Below are 19135 nucleotides of genomic sequence, written 5' to 3' on the forward strand. Positions count from 1 at the left end.
GAAGGCAGCAGACCCATTAAGGGCTGGCCATCCGGGCCTGCTCTCGTCTGCGGCAGCCGCGGGGACTGCCCTGGGCCCAGCTTGGACCAGCAGCCAGCAGGGCCCGCTGCCCTCATGTCTGTGTCTTCTTTCGAATGAACAAACTCCATCACCCCCCAGAGTCTCAGGGGTGGGGAGCCAGATGGAAGGACGGAGACCTACCTCAGGCCCAGCAGAACCCAGGGGTTCAGGTGACTCTGAGCAGGACCCCCCGCCCCCGTCTGGTCAGGGAGTGTCTCGTCCGCCTTTTGGCAGAGGGCAGGGTGGGTGGCCATGGACTGGAGGAGATGCTGAAATTAAATCCCTTGCTTCTGGGCGTGCAGAAAGTGTGGGACCCCTCTGGGCATTGGACTATACTATGGAGGGGCCTGGGCAAATGGCCCAGAAAGTGGGCGTGCAGAGCAGAGGTCCCAGGTGGGCTCACAGGTGGTCCTAACAGCCAAGGCCACCAGAAGGCCTTCTCCCAAGTCTCCCAACCCCCTCTTTTGCAGATGGTAACTGGGGGTGACAGAGGGCTCATGTACCACCAGGCAATGACATCGTTTGTGAGGAGTCTGTGGAAAACTGTGGGGTGAGGGGAGTGGTTTGAGGCCAGCCCCCTCCACCTGGCCCTTCTGAGGGGTACACCCTCCAGGGAAGGTAAGAGGTCATTTCTAGTGAAAGCCTCAGCCAGCCCCCAGGATTAGGACAGCACTCCCCCTCACGGTGACATAGCAGTCACACCCTGATGGGATCGATATTCTACAGTCTTCTTCCCCCCCCCCATACACATCGGAGTGCCCCCCAAAGTGCCAGAGTTCCCACTCACAGGCCACATGACAATCCTTGCATGAGAGATGGTCCCCATTTTTGTTTAGAAGGTATGGTGACTGTACCATGAGTGAGGTGAGGGCTCTTCCCCATTCTCCCTCAAGTCACCCCTAGATCTTCTTCCTTGTACTCCGCCTGGAATTCCACCGTGAAAACGTGGTCCCTGAGGGTGGAGCGCGGCCCCCTGCAGATGTGCAGACACCTCTGAGGACACTCGCCGTGTGACTTCCTTGTGGCTGGAGGGTTGGGACTCTGGTCAGTAGGAGAGCATGGGGCACCGATGGGGGTGACGGAGGCACAGCCTCCAGCAGAAGGCGTGGGAGGGGGCGTGGCGTTCTGCCGCTGTGTTCAGCTGGCTCAGGCCCACCTGACCACGAGGGCTGGGCCAGAGCAGGGGAGCTGCCTACCCCTGGATGGGGGGTGGGGGACACAGCCCGAAGTTTCCTTGCTCTGTTAAGTGTTCTCTAGGCCTCCATTTGCCATTTATCACCGAACAAACATTATGAAACGCTTGCTGTATGCCGGGCCCTACCCCCGGGCCCAGAGGAGATTGCAGAGAACTGACACAGGTTCTCTGGCTGCAGAGAACACACCCAACGCAGGGGCCCCCCAACCTGGTCTAAGACATCCAGACAGGCTTCCTGGAGGAGGTGTCCTGGAAGGATACAGTTCATCAAACAAAGAGGGGAGGGAGAACAGTGTTTCTGGCTAAGGGAACAGCATGTGCGGAGGCCCTGGGGCAAGCCAGAAGCTGTCTCTTGGGGCCAGTTCCAGGACTGGATCTCCTGGGGCAGGACGAAGATGAGGACAAGCAGGAGCCGGCACAAGTGGGGTTCGTGTGGCCACATCTAGCAGTTTGGGTGGCATCCTGGCTTTGGAGAGGCAGGGAGGGGATTTGCTTGGGAGAGGGACATGCACCCTGGCCTGTGGGCGGAGGTAGAGCGATCCCTGTGGAGGCTGAGGCATAGGTCCAGGCAGAGGGAAGGCAGCAGCTTTGGACCAGATGGAGACAGAATGGGCAGATCTGGGAGGTGTTCCAGACACAACAGAGGCAGGCGTCGGTGACTAAGGACAGGCTGAGGGAGAAGGCAGAGGCCAGGGGGCCAGGATCTGGCTTAGACACATGAAAGTGCCCGGGAGGAAGAAACCCTGGAAACGAGACCTGCCTGGGAGAAGTCTCTGGAAGACGCTGGCCTGCCCTTCCACCCAGGCAAGAGCTGGGGCCATCCTGGTCTGAGCAGGATCCTCCCTCACAAAGACCTTCACAGGGTCCTCCCCTACCCAGGGGATTTGCACCAGCGAAGGGCTAGCCCGTGGGGCCCACAGTGGTATGCTCCTGGGCGGCCAGGAAAAGCGGTTTCCTCCCCAAAAACACGGCCCTGGGAGCGATCGAGTGGACAGGCCCACCCGGACACCGACCAGCGGTCCAGAGCGCAGATGGAGGCACATCTGGCCTATGTGCAATCCAAAAGCAGGGTGCCGTGAAGCACGGCCAGGTTAGGGGTGCCTGCGGCAGGGATGGGGGTCGCACCGGGTGGGGGCGGGGCGCCGGCTGAGGCTTGGAAGGCAAGTCTCAAGAATGCCAGCTTCGGAAAAAGCCGGGGGCCCGGTTCCCACAGAGGCGCTGGTCTTGCCATGGGGCGCAAGGATGTCAATGGCACTTCCTCCTGAGAACTCTAGAAAAAACAAACCGGCTTAATCGTTCGCACATGTTGCTCTGGAGAGCTGAGGGAGGGGGCACGGCGGCCCTCCCTGTCAAAGAAAATATATTCAAACATCGCAGTCGCATCGTAACCCTAATTGCAGGGCTGTGTGAGAGCTCTCTGGGCGCCCGGCCCGGGATATAATTGTCCATAAGGAGAAGGGTACCCGAGGCCCCATCCCAGGCTGGGAATCCTCTCTGCCTCCCTTGGTCCTGTTCGTGAGTTTGAGAGAAGGCGTCGCGTATATCTGCTTCCATTTTCTGTTTGAAATACAGGGACTGAACTTGAGAGAGAGAGAGAGAGAGAAACGGAAAGAGAGGCCGACTGGCCCTTGTGAAACCCCAAACCTGAGAAATAAAGTCCAGAGTTTTCCCTTGGGCCTCAGTGTCCCCCTCTGTAAATCGGGAAAATAACGGAAGCCTCCTCACAGGGTTGTTGGCACAAGCTACTACCCTCCGTCAGTGGGCACTTTGGTGTTTATGGTGGAGGAGAACAGAGAAGGGGGTGGAGTCTGAAGAGGTCAAAATACTCCCTGTCCTGCGGTGGGGGTGGGGGTGGTTCTGGCTTTCCCCTCGTCCCTTCGGTGCCCACATTCCTTGGGGGAACCAGTCGGAGAACAAAGCAAAAATGGTGCCCCCAGTTCCTACGCCTCGGCCTCCAGCCCCTGGAGGGCGCTGTGGGGACACGGTCAGGCACCAAGCTGGGAGAACACCCACCCTCTCCCCACCCATGGCTGCCAGCAGGCTCCTGACCCAGCCCTCCGGTGAAAGACAAAGAAACAAGCAAATCCCCAACCGCCAGCAGGGGTCACAGCGGGGAGAATCAACACAAGCCTTCCGGAAAATGTGCCAACAGCCATGACAATGTGTGCATGCTCCCACCCAGTAACTCCATCTCTAAGCCCCACTTCGAGAAATAATCCAAAATTGGGCTGTGTGTTGGGGGGGGAGGCAACTGTGTGCCAAGACGTTTATCACGCATCTCGTACATGCGATGTGAAAGATCGGGGAAGACGAACGAAAATGTAAATCGTTTAAATTTTACAGCGGCTCACAATCTACTTGTCTCCATATTTTCTGCAGTGTGATTCATAACCTGATAGCAAACGAAAAGAAGCAGGCCAGTGGAATAATCGCTGCTATGTAAGGAGCTCTTTGAAGATTTAAAAATGTGCTCTCTTCCCTTTTCTGTCCCCCTTGGTGCCTCAGTCACGGCCGGATATGTCTTTTGTTTCCTATAGGTAAGTGACAGTCCCCACTCCAAGCTTCCCACTCCAGTGCCTGTTATTCCATCATCAGTCCTGGTCCGGAAGCTTCGTGGTCGTCCATAACCCCCTTTTGTATTGCAAGTGCAAGAGAGAGAGTGGATTTGAGAGCTTCTTACCTCTCGGTTCATGTCTGAGAGGTGGAAATGGATTGAGCTTGAGATATGAGGGGTCAGGAGTGGGCAGCTGGAAATCGGAAGACCTGAGGGGTGGTGTGGTGGCGTGTTTCTAAGATGGCCCCACGACTCCCACCCCAGGTAGCCACACGTTTGTACTCCCGTCTCCTTGAGTGTGGCCAGAACCTCTGACTTGCTTCTAAACAATAGAATCTGGTAAAGATGAAGAGATTGAGAGATGTCAATAAATTCCCTAATCAACTGACTTCGACTTAATCAAAAGGGAGACGGTCTTGGGTGGGCCTGGCCTAAGCAGGTGAGCCCTTTAAAAGAGAGTCCATGTCTCCTTGTGATTCGAAGCACAGAGCTGCTTTCCTGCCGGCCTTGAATAAATAGCCGTGCTGTAAACCGCCCGTGGAGGGGGCAGCCCCGGGCAGCTGAGGGTCTCAGTTTTACAACCGCAAGAAACTAAATAAATTCTGCCTACAGTCTGCATGAGCTTGGAAGAGGACGCTGGGCTCCAACGAGACCTCATCCTGGAGGACCCTTTGACTGTAGCCTTGCAAGACCCTGAGCAGAGGACCCAGTTAAGCCACATCCAGACTCCTGACCTACAGAAACGATAAGATCATTACTGATATTGTTTTGAGCTGCTACATTTGCGGTGACTCGTTACATGGCATATTAAACTAATACAGGTGGAGCTTGGGCGTCCACCTTGAGTTTGGCCTCGCTCTGCCCACAGTATACCCGAAGAACCCTCCGACCCACTACGGAGGAGACAGAAGCCTCTGCTCCAGTTACCCGCCAGGCTGCAGTAACAGTCCCCTGTCGTAACTTCTTCCAGGCCATCTGCACAAGCTGACAGATTAACTGCCCTAAAACACAGCCTCGATCATGTCTCTCCCCTACCTAAAGCCTCCTACAGCTCCCCAGGGCCTCCCCCTCGAAAGTTTCATCACCTAGACCAGGTGTTCGAGGCTCCAAAATCTAGCCCTGCCCTCCCTATCCAGCCTCAAACCCCCTTGTCCCCCACCCCAGATTCTCCAGACAGTCCTGACAACTGAGGTCCCTCTCCCCTCATCCTTCCCGCACCTTTACTGTCTCCCCACTGTGCATCCTCCCACCCAGCCCTCCATGATTTCGATCCATTGCAGCCAGGGTTACGATACGGTGTCAACTTAAAAAAAAAAACAAAAACTAGTTAAATTCTAGCAGATGCATCAGCATGTCTGAGATCTGTCTGTTCGAAAAAGAATAATTCAATGTTATAATGTCGTATTTGGAAAATGGACAGAAAAACCCTATTCTTTTCGTAATTCGAACATTAAGGAGTGAAGCTACACAACGTCGTGGCTGATGGAGATACCAGAAGCGACTTCTGTCTCATTGGTGGCCACGTGGCAAGATGAGCCGAGGTGAAGAAACGTGATCTGCCTCACAGTCCCTCTCTCCTTTGAAAATGTATAGATGCTATAGATGTATATATATCTATAACATAGGATAATAGAAATACAATATATTTCATATGCAAAGTATAAATACATTATTTACTACGCATAATGAAAAAGTCTGGGGAGTCATAAACCGTAACAGTGAACAGTGATTTTTTTTCAGGAACTTGGGATTGTGGGTGGTCTCTATTCTTGACATATACTCTTGTAAATTTCCCCGCTCGGGTACTAAAAATTGGCAAGACTCTTAAAAATCCTATCCAAATTGGAACCATCTTTTTCGGAGGATGATATATACCACGAGCCTTAAAGACAGGCATGCCTTTTGGCCCAGTGATTTTACTTCTAGAAACGTACCTTAAGAGAATGTGCACGGAGATTTATGTACAAAGATGCCTGACAAAGCATTGCTTATGCTGATGGAGCCTGGAAAATTAATTACTCAACAATAAGGGCAGATTAAATAAATGATGAGGGCATCTGGGATGAGGAAATGCCAGAGAGCTGTTCAAATTCATGATATTGACCATCGAAAGCCCTGAGCGGAAGTGTGGATGCATTATTAAGGAAAGTCTCAACTAATGACAAAAGGCCAGTCCAAGGCGTCGCTGCAAGACTGAGCCCCTGAGCACAGATGCCACCCACGTCTGTGACACACTGACGTCTCCCCGGTGCCGAGAAACCATCAATATTTTCCATCCTGGATTAAAACAATCCTGAATCCCTAGCTCTATACTATGCACACACACGTGTACACACCTCATTCATTCACCTAATAGAAATGCCCTGGGAGCCAGGAGCTCTTCCGAGACCTGGGGACACGGGCACAACATGGCGCAAACGGCGAACACCACAGACCCAGATCCCTGTCCCCCAGGAGCACACATTCTAGAGGGAGAGACCGGCAATGAAGTAGGTGAAGAAGACAGTGCGCGGGAAGGCCGGCCTCATGAGGACTTGGCCTCTCTCTGATGTACGCAAACAGGTGTCCCTGAGCCCCGGAGCGTGACCCAGGCCAGCCCCTGAGCGGTGAGCGTACGGGAGGTTTCGGTTTTCTTCGCCGAGCTTTTCTGTAGTTTCCAAACCTTTGACATTGAGCATTGCTTGTGAGAGCATGTAATTAAATTTTGAAGATTCCATCTACCTTTCAGGTTCAAATTTAAATAATGCCTCTCCTGGGAAGCCTGCCTGGATTCCCACCAGCCCCGACAGACGCTCCCTCCTCTGTGATTGCCCAGGCCAGCCTGGAAACCCATTCCCAAGGGCAGTGGCCTCCCAGGGACACACACACCAGGAGCCCCTGGATTTTATGTGGGAAATGGGCTCTGCTTCCCCAAGGGGTCCCCAAGTCTGTCTCTACCTCCAGGACTGTAAAACCAGGCCTTTTTGTCTTTTGATTTTTGCCTGTTTCTTCAGGTCCCTCGCACTTGAGGGAAACTCTTGGAAGCCTCCAGCCAAGAAATCCATTAGAGGAGGGAGCCCCTGGAAGACTGGGGGGCCCAGGTGGGAGGGGTACATCGCCTGGTAGGCTTCCTCCTTAGGCGTGTGTACACCCAGGCCTCAAACTCCCAGAGGCCTAAAGTCTGGAATGAACTCTGCTGCTGACCCCTTTAGCCTCATTCCCACCCCCACCTTCCCTCCTCACCCCTCCCCTCCCCTCTCGGCTGCAAGACCCCGGGAGGCAGAGCTCTGCTCTTTGTACCTCATTTCCTCAACCTACCCCAGCTTGGACACCCCCCCAAATCAGTCTGATTTTGCATCTCAGGCAGTTGCCTCCCTCAGCAGGGCTCGGAGGGTCCCCCCTGTACTCCCACTGTCCGGCACCCCCTCATTAGGGCGCTGAGCACTTGGAATTGTCACAGTCTGTCGCGCTGCTGCTTCCCAACTGTGGCTGCCCCGGCCCTCGGCACAGCGTCCCAGGAGGTACCGCACCGGTGAATGAATGAAGGGGCGAGAGGGGCTCAGCATCCCTGTGGCTCCGCCCCTGCATCCGGGTCCCAGGTTTACACGGCGGGTGTTGTCGGAGGCCCTCCAGCCCCGGGTCTGAGCTGGGCACGTTACCCTCAGCCCCTCTGCCCAGCAGGGAGATACTAAAATGTAAAGAGCCGCTGGTTCCTCTCCTCCAGCCTCACCACCTTCCGAATCGGGGACGTCGGGCAAGTCGCCTCTCCTCTCCGAGCCTGACTTCCCTCATCTACATCCCCTCCCTCCTCGGACCGTTTTTAAGGTTTAAGTGAAAAGAAATCCTAAGTACCCCAGCCGGCCAATGCTAAGTCAACAGGAGGCTCTCAATTCGGGGTCCAGCCCTTCCTGTTTCTAGGTGTGCGGCTGCGGCCCAGGGAGGCTCCCGCCACCACCAGGGGGCAGTGCTGTCCACCCCCACGTGGACGCAACCGACCGCGCAGGGGCTAAGCTGGATTTCTAGCAAGGCCTGGGGTCCCGAGCCCCAGATGAGGCCTCCCATTCCCTTAGTCTGCGGGAGCAGAAGTTCAGAGGCCGCGGGGTGGTGGGCGACGGGCCCAGGTGCTGGGGGAAGCTTCCAGATCCGGAGAAAAAGGATAGAGCTAGGGGGGCGTTTAGGGAAAGTGAGGCAGGAGCAGGGACCCGTGGTGAGAAAAGGAGCGTGGCCCCTGACAGGTGTGTGTGGAGGGCCGCGGGGTCGGCCTCCTGGAACCTCAGTGCCCTCACCTGTAAAACTGGAGCAGAGAGGCCACCTTACCTGCAGGAGGCAGGTGGGTGTCTCAGAGCAGGCTGCTTGCTAGCTGCGTGACAACGTCCCGCAGGGCACACGTGTGTTTGCCAGAGACCGTATGCTGTCAGTTTGGCACCATATATTCATGCACAAAAGTGTTCAGCAAGCTGGAGCCTCGGGCGGCTCAGGCAGTGGTAGACTCCAGCAGTGAGCGGCCAGGAGTCTTCCAGGCCATGGGCCATGCTGGTCAGACACGCCCCTTAATAATTAAAGCCACACGTGTCCTAGGACGAGAGTCTAGGAGAGACACACGATTACCCCACAGGGATGCAAACCTTGCAGAAACTGAAGGAGCCAGAAATTTGGTCGTTCGAAGCTCCTCATTGCTGACTAACAGCTCCTGGCAGCGGCTGAAGCCTCAGGAAGATAAGATTGACCCCACTGTGGGCCTCTTCCATCGGCACCTGTGCCCAGGAGAGGAGAACCCAGTGGAGGGATGTGGGGGACACAGGGAGGTGTCGACAGGGCACAAAGGAGTGTAGCCCACTGACACCTCGTTAAACTCCCACTGTAAGAGAAATCGCAAAATCCCACCCCGCCTGGTCCTCGTCCTCTAAAGAGAACGGGCAGTGGCTCCCAGGCCTGGCCGTGGCTGGGACTCACAGGGGAGCCTTTTAAAAATGCTGGTGCCCCAGCCCCCCTCTAGACTGGCCAGACCAGAACCTCTGGGGTGGGTCTGAGAAGTCTGTATTTATTATAGCTCTGGATCCAGATGTCACTAGGTTTACGAACTTGAACTTAGTCTCCCCTCCCTCTTCCGGTTCGTAGGAAGAGGGAGTGATGTTTTCAGTGCTGCTGAGTGGAGGGGTTGTCTCTCAATCTTGACGACCTATCTCTAAACGGTTCCAACGGGCCACTTCACCCAGAAGTCCAAGGGGCACGCATGCACACGTGTGTGCACATGTATGCACACACACGGGCGGGCTGGGCCAGGAGCCCATGCTTAGCAGGTTGCCAGGAGACCAGGCCCCGGGGCCTATCCCAATCTGGAAGGGATGCCCAGTCCTCCACGGATGGCCTGGTGGCTCGTGGCCAGTGTTCTGGCAGCGGAGGAAGAATCGGCTGCTGGTCACAGGTGGCGGGCCGCTTCCCAGACGATCTGCAGAGCCATGGAGACACAGGGGAGCTGGGCCACAGTGTAGGCCAGGGAGCGGGTGGGCGCTGGAAGCTTTCCCAGGTAGGCCACGGTGTGCACCATGCGGCCCAGGAAGAAGAGCAGGAAGTGCATCCGGGCCACGAAAGGATTGGGCCCCAGGAAGGAGTAGACGAGGCCCAGGAACAGGAAGGGGTAGATGGTCTCCATGTCATTCCGGTGGGCTCTGAGAAGGTAAGGACGTGCAGTCAGCCAAGTGTCAGCTTTGAGAATGTCATGGGAGCCGGGGCCCTCGGCCCTGAAAGGCCCTGCACCCCTGGGGAGAATCTCAGAGGCGCCAGGCTCAAATCCACTCATGGCCAGAACAAGAGGCACCTCAGAGGTGGGAGGGACAGTGACTCCAAGCTGGCACCTGCCAGCGGCTGTGGAAGCAAAACCCCACTAACAGGCCAGGAGCCATGGGTTGCTGATTGGGGGTTCCTTACCAAGCCTTAAGGCTCACTAGGACCCGATCCCTGCCAGTCTCCCCAGTCTTCCCCTCCGGTCTTGGGCCCCAGGTGGGAAAAGTGGGGTTCCGTGGGGTTGAGTGAGACCTGGGAGTAGCTACGTCTGACTCAAGTCCATGCTCTTTATCAAGGTCGCCCTCCTTCTAAATGCAGGTTCCTGGGCCCTGGTGGACGGGATGAGCTAGAGCCTAGAGCCTGCATCTGAAATCCACGCCCGTCTCTTATTTTGTCCCATGGATGATAACAAGAACAGCTTCCACTCACTGCAGCCAACCAATTGCCAGACCCTGGCGAAGCTTTCCGTTTCATCCGTGCTATCCTGCTGCTTCTTTTTGTTTGCTGAAAATAATCAAGTATGTGAGTATGTGTGGTAGGGGGTGGGGAGGCCTGTGTGTAGCCCTGCCATAAATAAATGACCAAGAAAGAAAACTCAACCACTTTGACTAAGAGTCAGTTCACATTTTCCATGACTCCTGCTAATGGGTGGCTTCCTTTAAGGGGCGGGGAAGTCGAGTCCCATAAATTAGAGACTGAGCAAGTGACCGAAGACATAGACAGCATGTTGGATGCTCACATAAACAGGAACCCAGTGCCCGGGCCATGACCTCCCCCAAGGATAGGCCACATGTGTGAGGCTCAGGGACTCTGCTGGAACCAAAGCCCCTTCTCCAGGCCTTCCAGCTGGAATGTGTGTCACCAGTGCCGGGCCAATGGGCCAGGCCAATGGGCCAGGCCCAGCCCAGCATCCCCTTTGGTAACCTACTCCAGAGTCCTCTCCTCTTCCCTCCCATTGCAAGAAGAGCCTTAGGCAAGAGCTATGGTATGTGGCCTGACAGAAAGGAATTGGCCCGGGCAGGGCAGGGAGGGGGCCTGGAGCAACCCAATGCTGCAGGAGCCTCTGCAGGGTGGGTGTGGTCAGGGAAAGGAGAAGTTTGCACGGAAGCCTGAATGATGACGGGCTGTCAGTGCAGAGGAAGAACCTTCCATGGAGAGTCTGGCATATGCAAAGGCCCTGAGGTGGGAATGAACATAGTGTATTCAAGGCATAGAAAAGTGAACTGCGAGGGTGGAGCATGGAGCAAAGGAGGGAGTGAGGCAGGATAAGAATGGGGAGAGGGGCCCGCGAAGCAGGAGAGAGTCTGGAATTTGGTCGAAGTGTACAAAAGCTCCCGTAAACCCAGCAGGGCCTGGACCTTTTTGGGGTCAAACTCAGGACCTGGCAATTGTGTCTCTTGTCTCTATATCCTCAAGCCCATACGAGCCTTCTTTCTACTTTTCTCCTAAATCTCGAACTTGGAGCCAGACACAGGGAAAGTAAGCCTCCGGCTGAGGGACAGACTGCTGGCTCCCAGGCCAGAGAGAAGCGGGCCCTGGCCCGATCCTGTCCACAGGGAAGGGGTGGGGGCGTAGGACTGGGGCCGCTCCAATTCCCCAGTCAAGCAGGGCCCTCCCTTTACTTGTGAGTGATAGGGAGGAGGCAGCTAATGTGCCTCTGAAGTTGCCCCATCCTGTGGGAATGGCCTTTGGAAAACCTATTTTAGATTAAGTCAGTGTGTCCCAGAATGTGGTTGCCTACCACAGTGGCTCGCGAGATGATGCCACCTGGCTGAGTGTTTCTGTCATGTGTGTTCTGTGCCGTTGAGTCAGCTCAAACTCCTGGTGACCCTATGGATGAGTCATGTCCACAATGTTCCGTCCTCAACAGCCCTGCCCAGCTCCTGGAGACCTCGCCTATGGCTCTTCCTAGGAGACCGTCTCATATCTGGTCTTCGCTGCCTTCTCTTGCCCCAGCATTACGCTTTTTACCGAAGAGCCCCGCCTTCACCTGACGTGCCTGAAGGACAGCTTCTCTTCTGTGATTTTTTGCCGCCCACAATGTTGGAGGCTTCCTTGGCTCTAGGAGGTGCATGCTTTAAGGAAAGGTATCTGAATGAAGGGGTTTCATAGACGAGTTGTGCCTTTCCTGACACTTTCACATAAGTACATAATTTTTGTCATAGTTATACATTTTTACCCAAAAGCTTCAGATACTTTTTACCCATTCATTCAGATACTTTTCCTTAAAGTGCATATTTATATTTTAAGAGTGAGTTGTTTTTTTTTTAGAAAGCAGTTAAGAGAATCGTTGGCCAAACCCCAAAGAGCAGGTGAGGAAGAGAAGTTGGTAAAACACGGGGCGGGAAGGAGGGGCAGGGGCGAGATGTGCCAGGCGGGGCTGAGAGGCGGCGGGGGGCGGGGGCGGCCTTTGCAGGAAACCACCTAGTGGGTGCTGAGGCCATCTCCCAGTGAGTGAGGAGAGGCGGCTGGGAGCTCAGAAAAGCCCCAGAGCTCTGACCCTCGGCCCCTGGGGCGCCCCGGCTCTTCCCTCCCCCCTCTGGCGCGTCTCAAACCACAGTGGGGGCCCCCACGAAGCTGCAAGTGGTGCCAAGGACAGGGAGACATGGGGAAATGAGGGATGATGCAAGAAAACGTCCTCTCCACCTCAGGAGCTGAATTGAGAGACACGGATGGAGTCACGTACCAGAGAGATGCTTGGGTAAAACATGTCATTCCAATAACCGCCGCTTTTTAAAGGTGAAACTCATGCAAAGCAAATTCCCGCTAGACCGAACTTGCACGGGCTCCTGCAGCCGCGGGCCCGCCCCCTCCCCCGCAGCAGACATTGCAACACCAGCTGCATTTTATTTACAGTATCGGGTTATGGGCAGGGGAGAGGAGGCCCTAGTTACCCCCCAGATATCCTGGGCAGGGACAAAACGGACCTCTCCTCTTCCCTTGGCTCTGCTCTCCACCCACATTGGCGATTTCCTTGAGTTCAAGTTCAATACAACGGAAAAGGCTGCTTAGTTTTCAAGGCAGGTACAAAACAGAGTCGAATCGCCTTCGCACAGAGGGAAAGCGTCTAGGAGCAGAGCCCGCCGGGGCATAGAACGCTGCCCGCTGGTGAGTGGGTGCACCCCAAATTAGCCTTTGTCGTCATCGTCACCATCATCACCAGCCCGATCTGGGACACGCTTGTTAAAGCTAATTTCACCCTCTCGGTTTTGCCAGACTCGCGACCGCCCTCAGACGCCTCGGCCAAATTAATAAAAGAATCTTTTATGGAGCGGTGGGAGGGGCTTGCTAGGCTAGGAGCTGCTTATGCGGTTCCGCCTCGGTGCTAATGAATTCCCTGGCCTCCGGTAAGTCTCCCTCCCTCTCTGGGCCTCCTTGTTACCTTCTCCCAAAAGGAACGTGTTGGACGTCTAAGGGACTTCGGGGGCTGAGATCTGGGGACCCAATTTCCTGACAAACCAGTCCACTCAGATGAAGTCTGCACACTCCAAGTCGTCAGAAACAGTCCAAAGCTTGGGCAAGGGCTTGTCTTCTTTCTTTGGGACCAGATACCCTCTCTCTGCAGTTCCATATGCACAGACTCAGAATTTGGCCAAGATACACGTAGCCAGGAGACGGGTAGGTATCATGAAAAGCAGGTGGGTTTCTTCGTTTTCCTTGAAACCTGGCTCTTGACTACCGGCTCTGCTACCTGGCTCCAGCATGTGCTAATCTGCAAGGCAGATTTATCATCCAGAAACTGAGACCTGAGGGCCTTCCTGTTTGTGCGGAAGGGTGATGCTGACCGCGCTGCAGACTCTGGTCTAATATTTAACTGACGTTTGCTTCCCGGGCATCTCCCTCTGGAACCAGGTTGCAGCCAGTTCTCTGGTGGCGGACCACAGCATGGGATTCTGAGGTCTGCACCCTCAAGCTTCCGGGTTATGTGAAGTCAGGAGGAGGAGGAGCCCGGGGGACCAGGAACCCCCAGGTCTGGCTTGGTCAGTCCCCAATAAATATCGATACATGGTAGGTCCCCAATAAATACTCACCAAATGAATATAAAACATTATCAGATAAGAGGTGCTCAAAAAAACTACTGAATTTCAACCATTTGAGCATCAGTACTCTTTAGATGGTGGCTCATCATGATCAGAAAAGAAAATTATGTTGGGTGGGTGGAGATGTCCCTTGCTGGCAAGAAAATTATGTTGGGTGGGTGGAGATGTCCCTGGGAGAAGCCAAACACATCCTCTTGGTGGCTGTGGTGAGCTGGCTCAGGCTCTCCAGGCATGGCAGCCTGCTTCTCAACTACCCATGTCCTTGTCCACTGCCCAGGGAATGCAGCCACCCAGGAGTGAGGGTGGGACAGGGGTCACCAGCATAGATTCGTGTATGGGTAAGGCTTTCGTTCAATAAAGCAAACTAGTGTTCAGCACACAGTAGGTGCTCACGAAATGACGAATGGGTGGATGGATAGAGGGCTGGACCTCATACGAAGGACTATATACTGTAGTTATATTAGAAAAATTGAAATAGCAAAGAATTTCACCTCCTGCATTACACATTTCTGTAATTTTTAAAAGCCACACATATAGATATTATTTTCAGTGGCCAAGAAAACCATAAGAAAATAAGAAAGGCTTTCTTTTAATGAAATAGTCTTTACTGCAGAGTCCCGCCCATTTCTCTCTGTGGTGCTCAGGAATGTGCTAAGGACTACGGGAAGGTTTGTCGGGAAGGTTTGTCTTGGGTCTCACTCCTGTCCAGCTGCCCGCTTCTCCATCGAGCTCGGCTGACGACCCCCTCCCCCTGGGGGGGCCACCTCCTCAGTCTCCACCCACTGGTGTGAAAGCCGCGAAACTGCCCAGAAGCCCAACGTGGAGACTGCCCGACGTGAAATTAACATTCAGTCTCGGATGGATTTGGCACAGCCATTTTGTAAGAATCACTTTCGAGGAGTATTGACTGACATGGAAAATGCTCATGAAATAATGTCAACCGGAAAAAAAATCAGAACCCCAAATTGGGTGTGCAACGAACGCACGCCTCACTTTACGAAAAATATTTAGACTTAGAGGATGAAGAGGAGACAGAGGAAAACGATTAGAATTGTGAGCGGGTTTTGTTCTTCTATGTATCGTCGACATCACTCAGAATGCGATGTTCCGATTTTTATACGAAGAAAAGTTGCGTTTGATGGACCGGGGGATGCTAAGTATGAGAAGACGTTCAACTTTGCTCAGAATAAAAGAAATGTGACATAAAACCAAAATGTGACGTAACTTCGTGATAAGACATATAACTATCTTAGCGGCGGTGCATCCATCCAGGAGTGGATGTGCCGAGGGGCAGGGGCAGGGCCGGAGAAGCACCGCACACGCCAGTGCTGCGTGTGGGTTTGTGCTGTTTGACGATATTTCTTACCACGTGGTGCCTCCTGCGGTTTTGAGCACACATACACGCGGAGGCAAATGAAAAGGGTTTGGATGCACTCTGTTCACCGTAGAGAAAGAGCGAGAACAGCCTAAGTGCCCATCGGAGGGCAAGTGGGCAGGTAACTTAAGGATCATCCGTTCAGAGTCATGGCATAAACACTCGAGCGCCAAGGCGATGAATAAAGCCCCTCTCGGAGCCGAGGTGAAACGATCTCTGTCATTATGTGAAAAAAGCAGGGAATAGACCAGCGGGTGGAGGGTGATCCTTTGGGGGTTGAAAGGACGCGGCAGGGAGCACGTGTTTGAAGGCTCAGAAAGCACTGGCCACAGCCTCTGTCCCTGGAGAGTAGAACTAGATGGAACCTGGAGGTCAGAGGTGGGAGGGAGACTGACTTTTCGCTGACGACCCTTTTCTAACTTTGTAACCCTGAGCCATGAGCATGTATTACCTTTCCACAATTAATCAGAAACGAAATCAGTGAGTACATTGGAACAGTCTGAGGGGGTCAGGAAGGCAGAAGATCTCGGCCCCCGGGGATCTTCGAGAGAGGGCCGGGGAGGACAGAGCGTGGCCAGGCCGAGTGCCCGCGGTACTTGCCTGAGGCAGCGGTCCACGTCCGGGTCGCTCCGGCAGTACTGGAGGCCTCCGTGTCTCAGGGCATCCTCGGGGTTGGCAAAAGCCTGAAATACATCAGCTGAGAATTACCGCCCGTGAGATGGACGGCCGGGCCACCCGAGTGTGCGGCGCCGCTGTCACGTGCATGCCCATTCGCCAGCATCCATGAGCTCCTATCACATGACAAGCGCTGGGGACGCACCGTGAACAAGTCTGCGATGGACGGAACGTTCGCGTCCCCTGAAAGTTCAAACGTTGAAGCCTAACCCCCCGTACGTGATGGTGTTTGGGGGTAGGGCCTTTGGGAGGGGGTCGGGTCTTGAGGGTGGAGTCCTCATGAACGGTGAGGAGTGCTCTCATAAAAAAAAAGACCCCAGTGAGCTCCCTGGCCCCTCCAGCCATGCGAGGACACAGGGAGAAGACAGCCATCTATGGACACATCCAGGAAGCGCGCCCTCGCCAGACAGACAATCTGCCAGTGCCTTGACCTTGGACTTCCCCTTCCACATAACTGAGAAATTTCTGTTGTTTATCAGCCGCCCAGTCTATGGTATTTTGTTCTAGCCGGCCAAACGGACGAAGGCAACGCCCTTCTCGTCCCTGCTCTTGTGAAGCTCACGGTCTGATAGACCAGAGAAGACCAGGTGGTGAGTGTTAAGAGAGGGTCGGCCTTGAGAATGTTCACGGGAGACCTCATTGAGCCTGGCGATCAGAGAAGACTTCTCGGAGGCAGCGACGTTAAAGCTGAGGCTTGAAGGATGCATCAACAGTAACCAGATGAGGGGAAGGGACAAGCAACGGCAATCAAGGCATTGGATCTGCATGTGCAAAGGCCCTGGGGTCAGAAGACGGGTATTCAATGAATTGTCAATGGAGAGCAGAGACTTAAGGTCACACTCGGGTCATCGAAGGCCTACCCCACCACTCCTGATCCATCGGGCCCTGCTGGCATCCAGGAAAGCCAGCCCCACCGACCCGCAGCAAGCCCGAACCTCAGCACCAGGTTTTCTAAATTACCCATCGAATGGCGAATCCTGCTGCTTCTGAGCCCTTGTGACATTCTGACCCTCAATATAATGGATTTGTCCTGCTCTGTCTCTTCAACTGGGCCGAGGCGAATGCAGCCCAAGCTTGATGTAGGTCTCAGTCAGGATCAAAGTCTCCGCTGGCCCTTAAGTCATGGAATCACCAATTTTGATGACCCTGCACAGAGACAGACCAGGGACTCCTGACACCCTTCAAGGGGTCTTCGCATTCAGCGGGCATTTGCCTTTGGAGTCTACGGTCCATGGGGCTGGGCATCTCTGCAGACAGAACTGGAATGCGAGTCGGCCCAGCCAGGAGCCAGCTGGGAAGAGCCCCATCGTCAGAGGCTGCAGGACTACGTCTCGCTGGGGCGAGGCTCCGGGCCCCTGGGTGCACTCCCACGAAGCCACCTGTTAGTAAGACTAAGTCATGAGAGCTGATACCGGTGGAACATTCGCTCTGGGCCAGGTGCCAAAATCTCCTCCCATGACTGTGCGGATCCCAGACTTGCCCAAGGTCCCAAGGATGGTGGGCGGGAGAGCTCAAGCCTGCATCTGTCACCTCCCCAAACAGAAATGAGGAAAATCCGTAGATGGCAAACAGCACCTCAGGACTGGACCGGCCCAAGGGGAACTTTCCTTCTGCCACTCCCCACTCACCAGGCACACGGGCACTCAGACAGGTATGTCTCCGCCCTTCCCTGAGTTCTTAAGAGAGCTCTGGGCCCTGCACCTCGCTGTGGAGAACACCAACCCCGTGGCAGGGTGTGGATTCTGCAGCTGGACATCTGGGTTCAAACCCAGCTCTGCAGCCTGGGAAGTAATCTGGATCCCAGATCCCTAACCTGGAGAACGAGGTGGAGCCGGCTCCTCCCCTCCTCCTTCCCTCAGGACCGCGGTGGGGATTAAACTCCTAGAAAGGGCAGGGAGGGTGAGTGCAGCTGTCCCCGCGGGGTGCCTGAATCCCGCAGCCCAGGGGCGCGGGGGCAGAAGGCCAGGTGATCACCGTGCCAGTGCCTTTGGGAGTTGTCTCACCTGGGGTGGGGGTGGGGGGCTAGCCTTCAGTCCTGCGTGTACCTGCTCCAGGGCCTCAGCCCGGCTCCCCAGTGTCCACCCCCGCAAGAGATGCCAGAGCCAGCCTCACCTTGCCTTTCAACTGGATAAAGGGGGAGAAAGGGGCACAGTCTCCAGAAATGATTTCTCTACTGAAACACCTGGAGGGTAATCAGCAGGTGCCCCCTGGGCCTCTGGGCGTGCAACAGGGAGGACCAGGCTCACGTGGCCCGCAGCCTCTCTACTCAGGCCATCCCGTGCGTGCGTGCGGGCAGAGTCTCCCCAGGACAGCGAACCGCCCACCCGCTCGCCCTGGCTCAAATCTTAGCGGCTTTATTGTTGTTTTGGCTCGAGGACTCGTGGGGGAAATTCCTGCCTACAACTCCGGGGGAGCCCGGACCAAACCCGGACCCTGGAAGCTTCGGTGGGTTTGTGAGTGACCTGGCCAGCGAGCTGGGAATTTCCACTTAACGCGCTCCCAGGTCCTGTTCCGTCGGTTCCCGCTCCACCCAAATATCAGATCTCCTGTGCCGGGAAGCCGGCAGGTCAGCAGAGGCTTTATGTCGTCTCGCTCCACCCCAGGGACCGGTCGGTGGCGTCGAAAGAGCTCAGCGACGCTCATCGTACCAAGAACTTAGGTGGAGGCACAGCGAGTGAGTGAGTTAATGCTCTCAGACGGAGGACAGGGAGGTTCGGGCCCTGCTGCAAGCGACAGCCACAGAGGAGCCACTGGGAAGGACGGGGAGAGGCACGGGGTCTCCCACCGCACACGCTCACCCCTGGCCCTGAAACCGCCTGGGCAGCGAGCCAGCGGGAGAAGCGCGCGCGCTCCGGGGGCCCCCAGGGCGGCACGTACCTTCTTCCGCAGCCTCACTTGGCCGGTGATGACAGCCACCACATACATCTTGATGATCAGCAGTGTGCTGCAGAGCAGGAAGGCCGGGAGCACCTGGCCGGTCACCATCGCCAGCACCGGGGCAGGCATGTCAAAGGCGGGAGCTCTGGGAAAGACCCAACGCAGGCTGCTTGGTAGTGCCTGCAGAGCAGCCAGGAGGCGGAGAGAGAGCAGCCAGGAGGCCTGTCCCCACTCAGCACCCGCCCACTCCCAGCTGCAGAAGCAACTCTGCCACCAGGTGCTGGGAGAGCAGAGCCTTGGGGCGTCCCTCATCCAGCCTCTGGCCCCGGGCCACCCCTTCCTGACAAACTCTTAACCACTTTCTAATCTCTTTCCTGTTTAAAAAAAGAAAAGAAAAAAAAAAAAAGAATAAAATTCAATGGAGTAGATTCGAAGATCTAACTGGCTTTATTAAGTGATTTGTGAATCCAGTGACATCCCATCTAGTGACTAGAGAGGGAGCAGGGGAGTTATTTGTGGACCCCAACATCTTTCTTTTGAGGGCAGAGAAGGGGAAAGCTTTTATCTTTCGGGTCGTCCCTTTTTTCTGTGGGCAG

The 19135-nt window shown here is 55.1% G+C and overlaps 1 protein-coding gene and 1 long non-coding RNA gene across 2 annotated transcripts; one reads left to right on the top strand and one right to left on the bottom strand.

Moving 5' to 3' along the window:
- Nucleotides 1-8804: 8804 nt before the first annotated feature.
- PTGES (prostaglandin E synthase) lies at nucleotides 8805-18868 on the bottom strand. Its single transcript, XM_039861433.1, has 3 exons — nucleotides 18540-18868; nucleotides 15588-15670; nucleotides 8805-9457 (listed from the first exon to the last, which is right to left on the bottom strand). Exons 1-3 carry the CDS (start codon nucleotides 18849-18851, stop codon nucleotides 9208-9210), a joined length of 645 nt encoding a protein of 214 aa, XP_039717367.1. The 5' UTR covers nucleotides 18852-18868; the 3' UTR covers nucleotides 8805-9207.
- On the top strand, nucleotides 11324-15860 carry LOC120601632 (uncharacterized). The gene is made up of 3 exons (XR_005652495.1): nucleotides 11324-11884; nucleotides 12224-13190; nucleotides 13425-15860. It is a non-coding gene; the product is annotated as an uncharacterized LOC120601632 (long non-coding RNA).
- Nucleotides 18869-19135: the final 267 nt, after the last annotated feature.

The sequence above is a fragment of the Pteropus medius genome, unplaced genomic scaffold (genome assembly GCF_902729225.1).
Source record: "Pteropus medius unplaced genomic scaffold, Ma_sr-lr_union100, whole genome shotgun sequence".
Taxonomy (NCBI): domain Eukaryota; kingdom Metazoa; phylum Chordata; class Mammalia; order Chiroptera; family Pteropodidae; genus Pteropus; species Pteropus medius.

What these genes read in the sequence shown, in the direction of transcription:
- PTGES (XM_039861433.1), bottom strand. Translation starts at nt 18,851, where the DNA reads ATGAGGGACGCCCCAAGGCTCTGCTCTCCCAGCACCTGGTGGCAGAGT. An exon ending in AAGTGAGGCTGCGGAAGAAG is followed by an intron (nt 15,671 to 18,539) that starts GTACGTGCCGCC and finishes GATGTATTTCAG; the next exon opens with GCTTTTGCCAACCCCGAGGA. An exon ending in GACGTGGACCGCTGCCTCAG is followed by an intron (nt 9,458 to 15,587) that starts GCAAGTACCGCG and finishes TTACCTTCTCAG; the next exon opens with AGCCCACCGGAATGACATGG.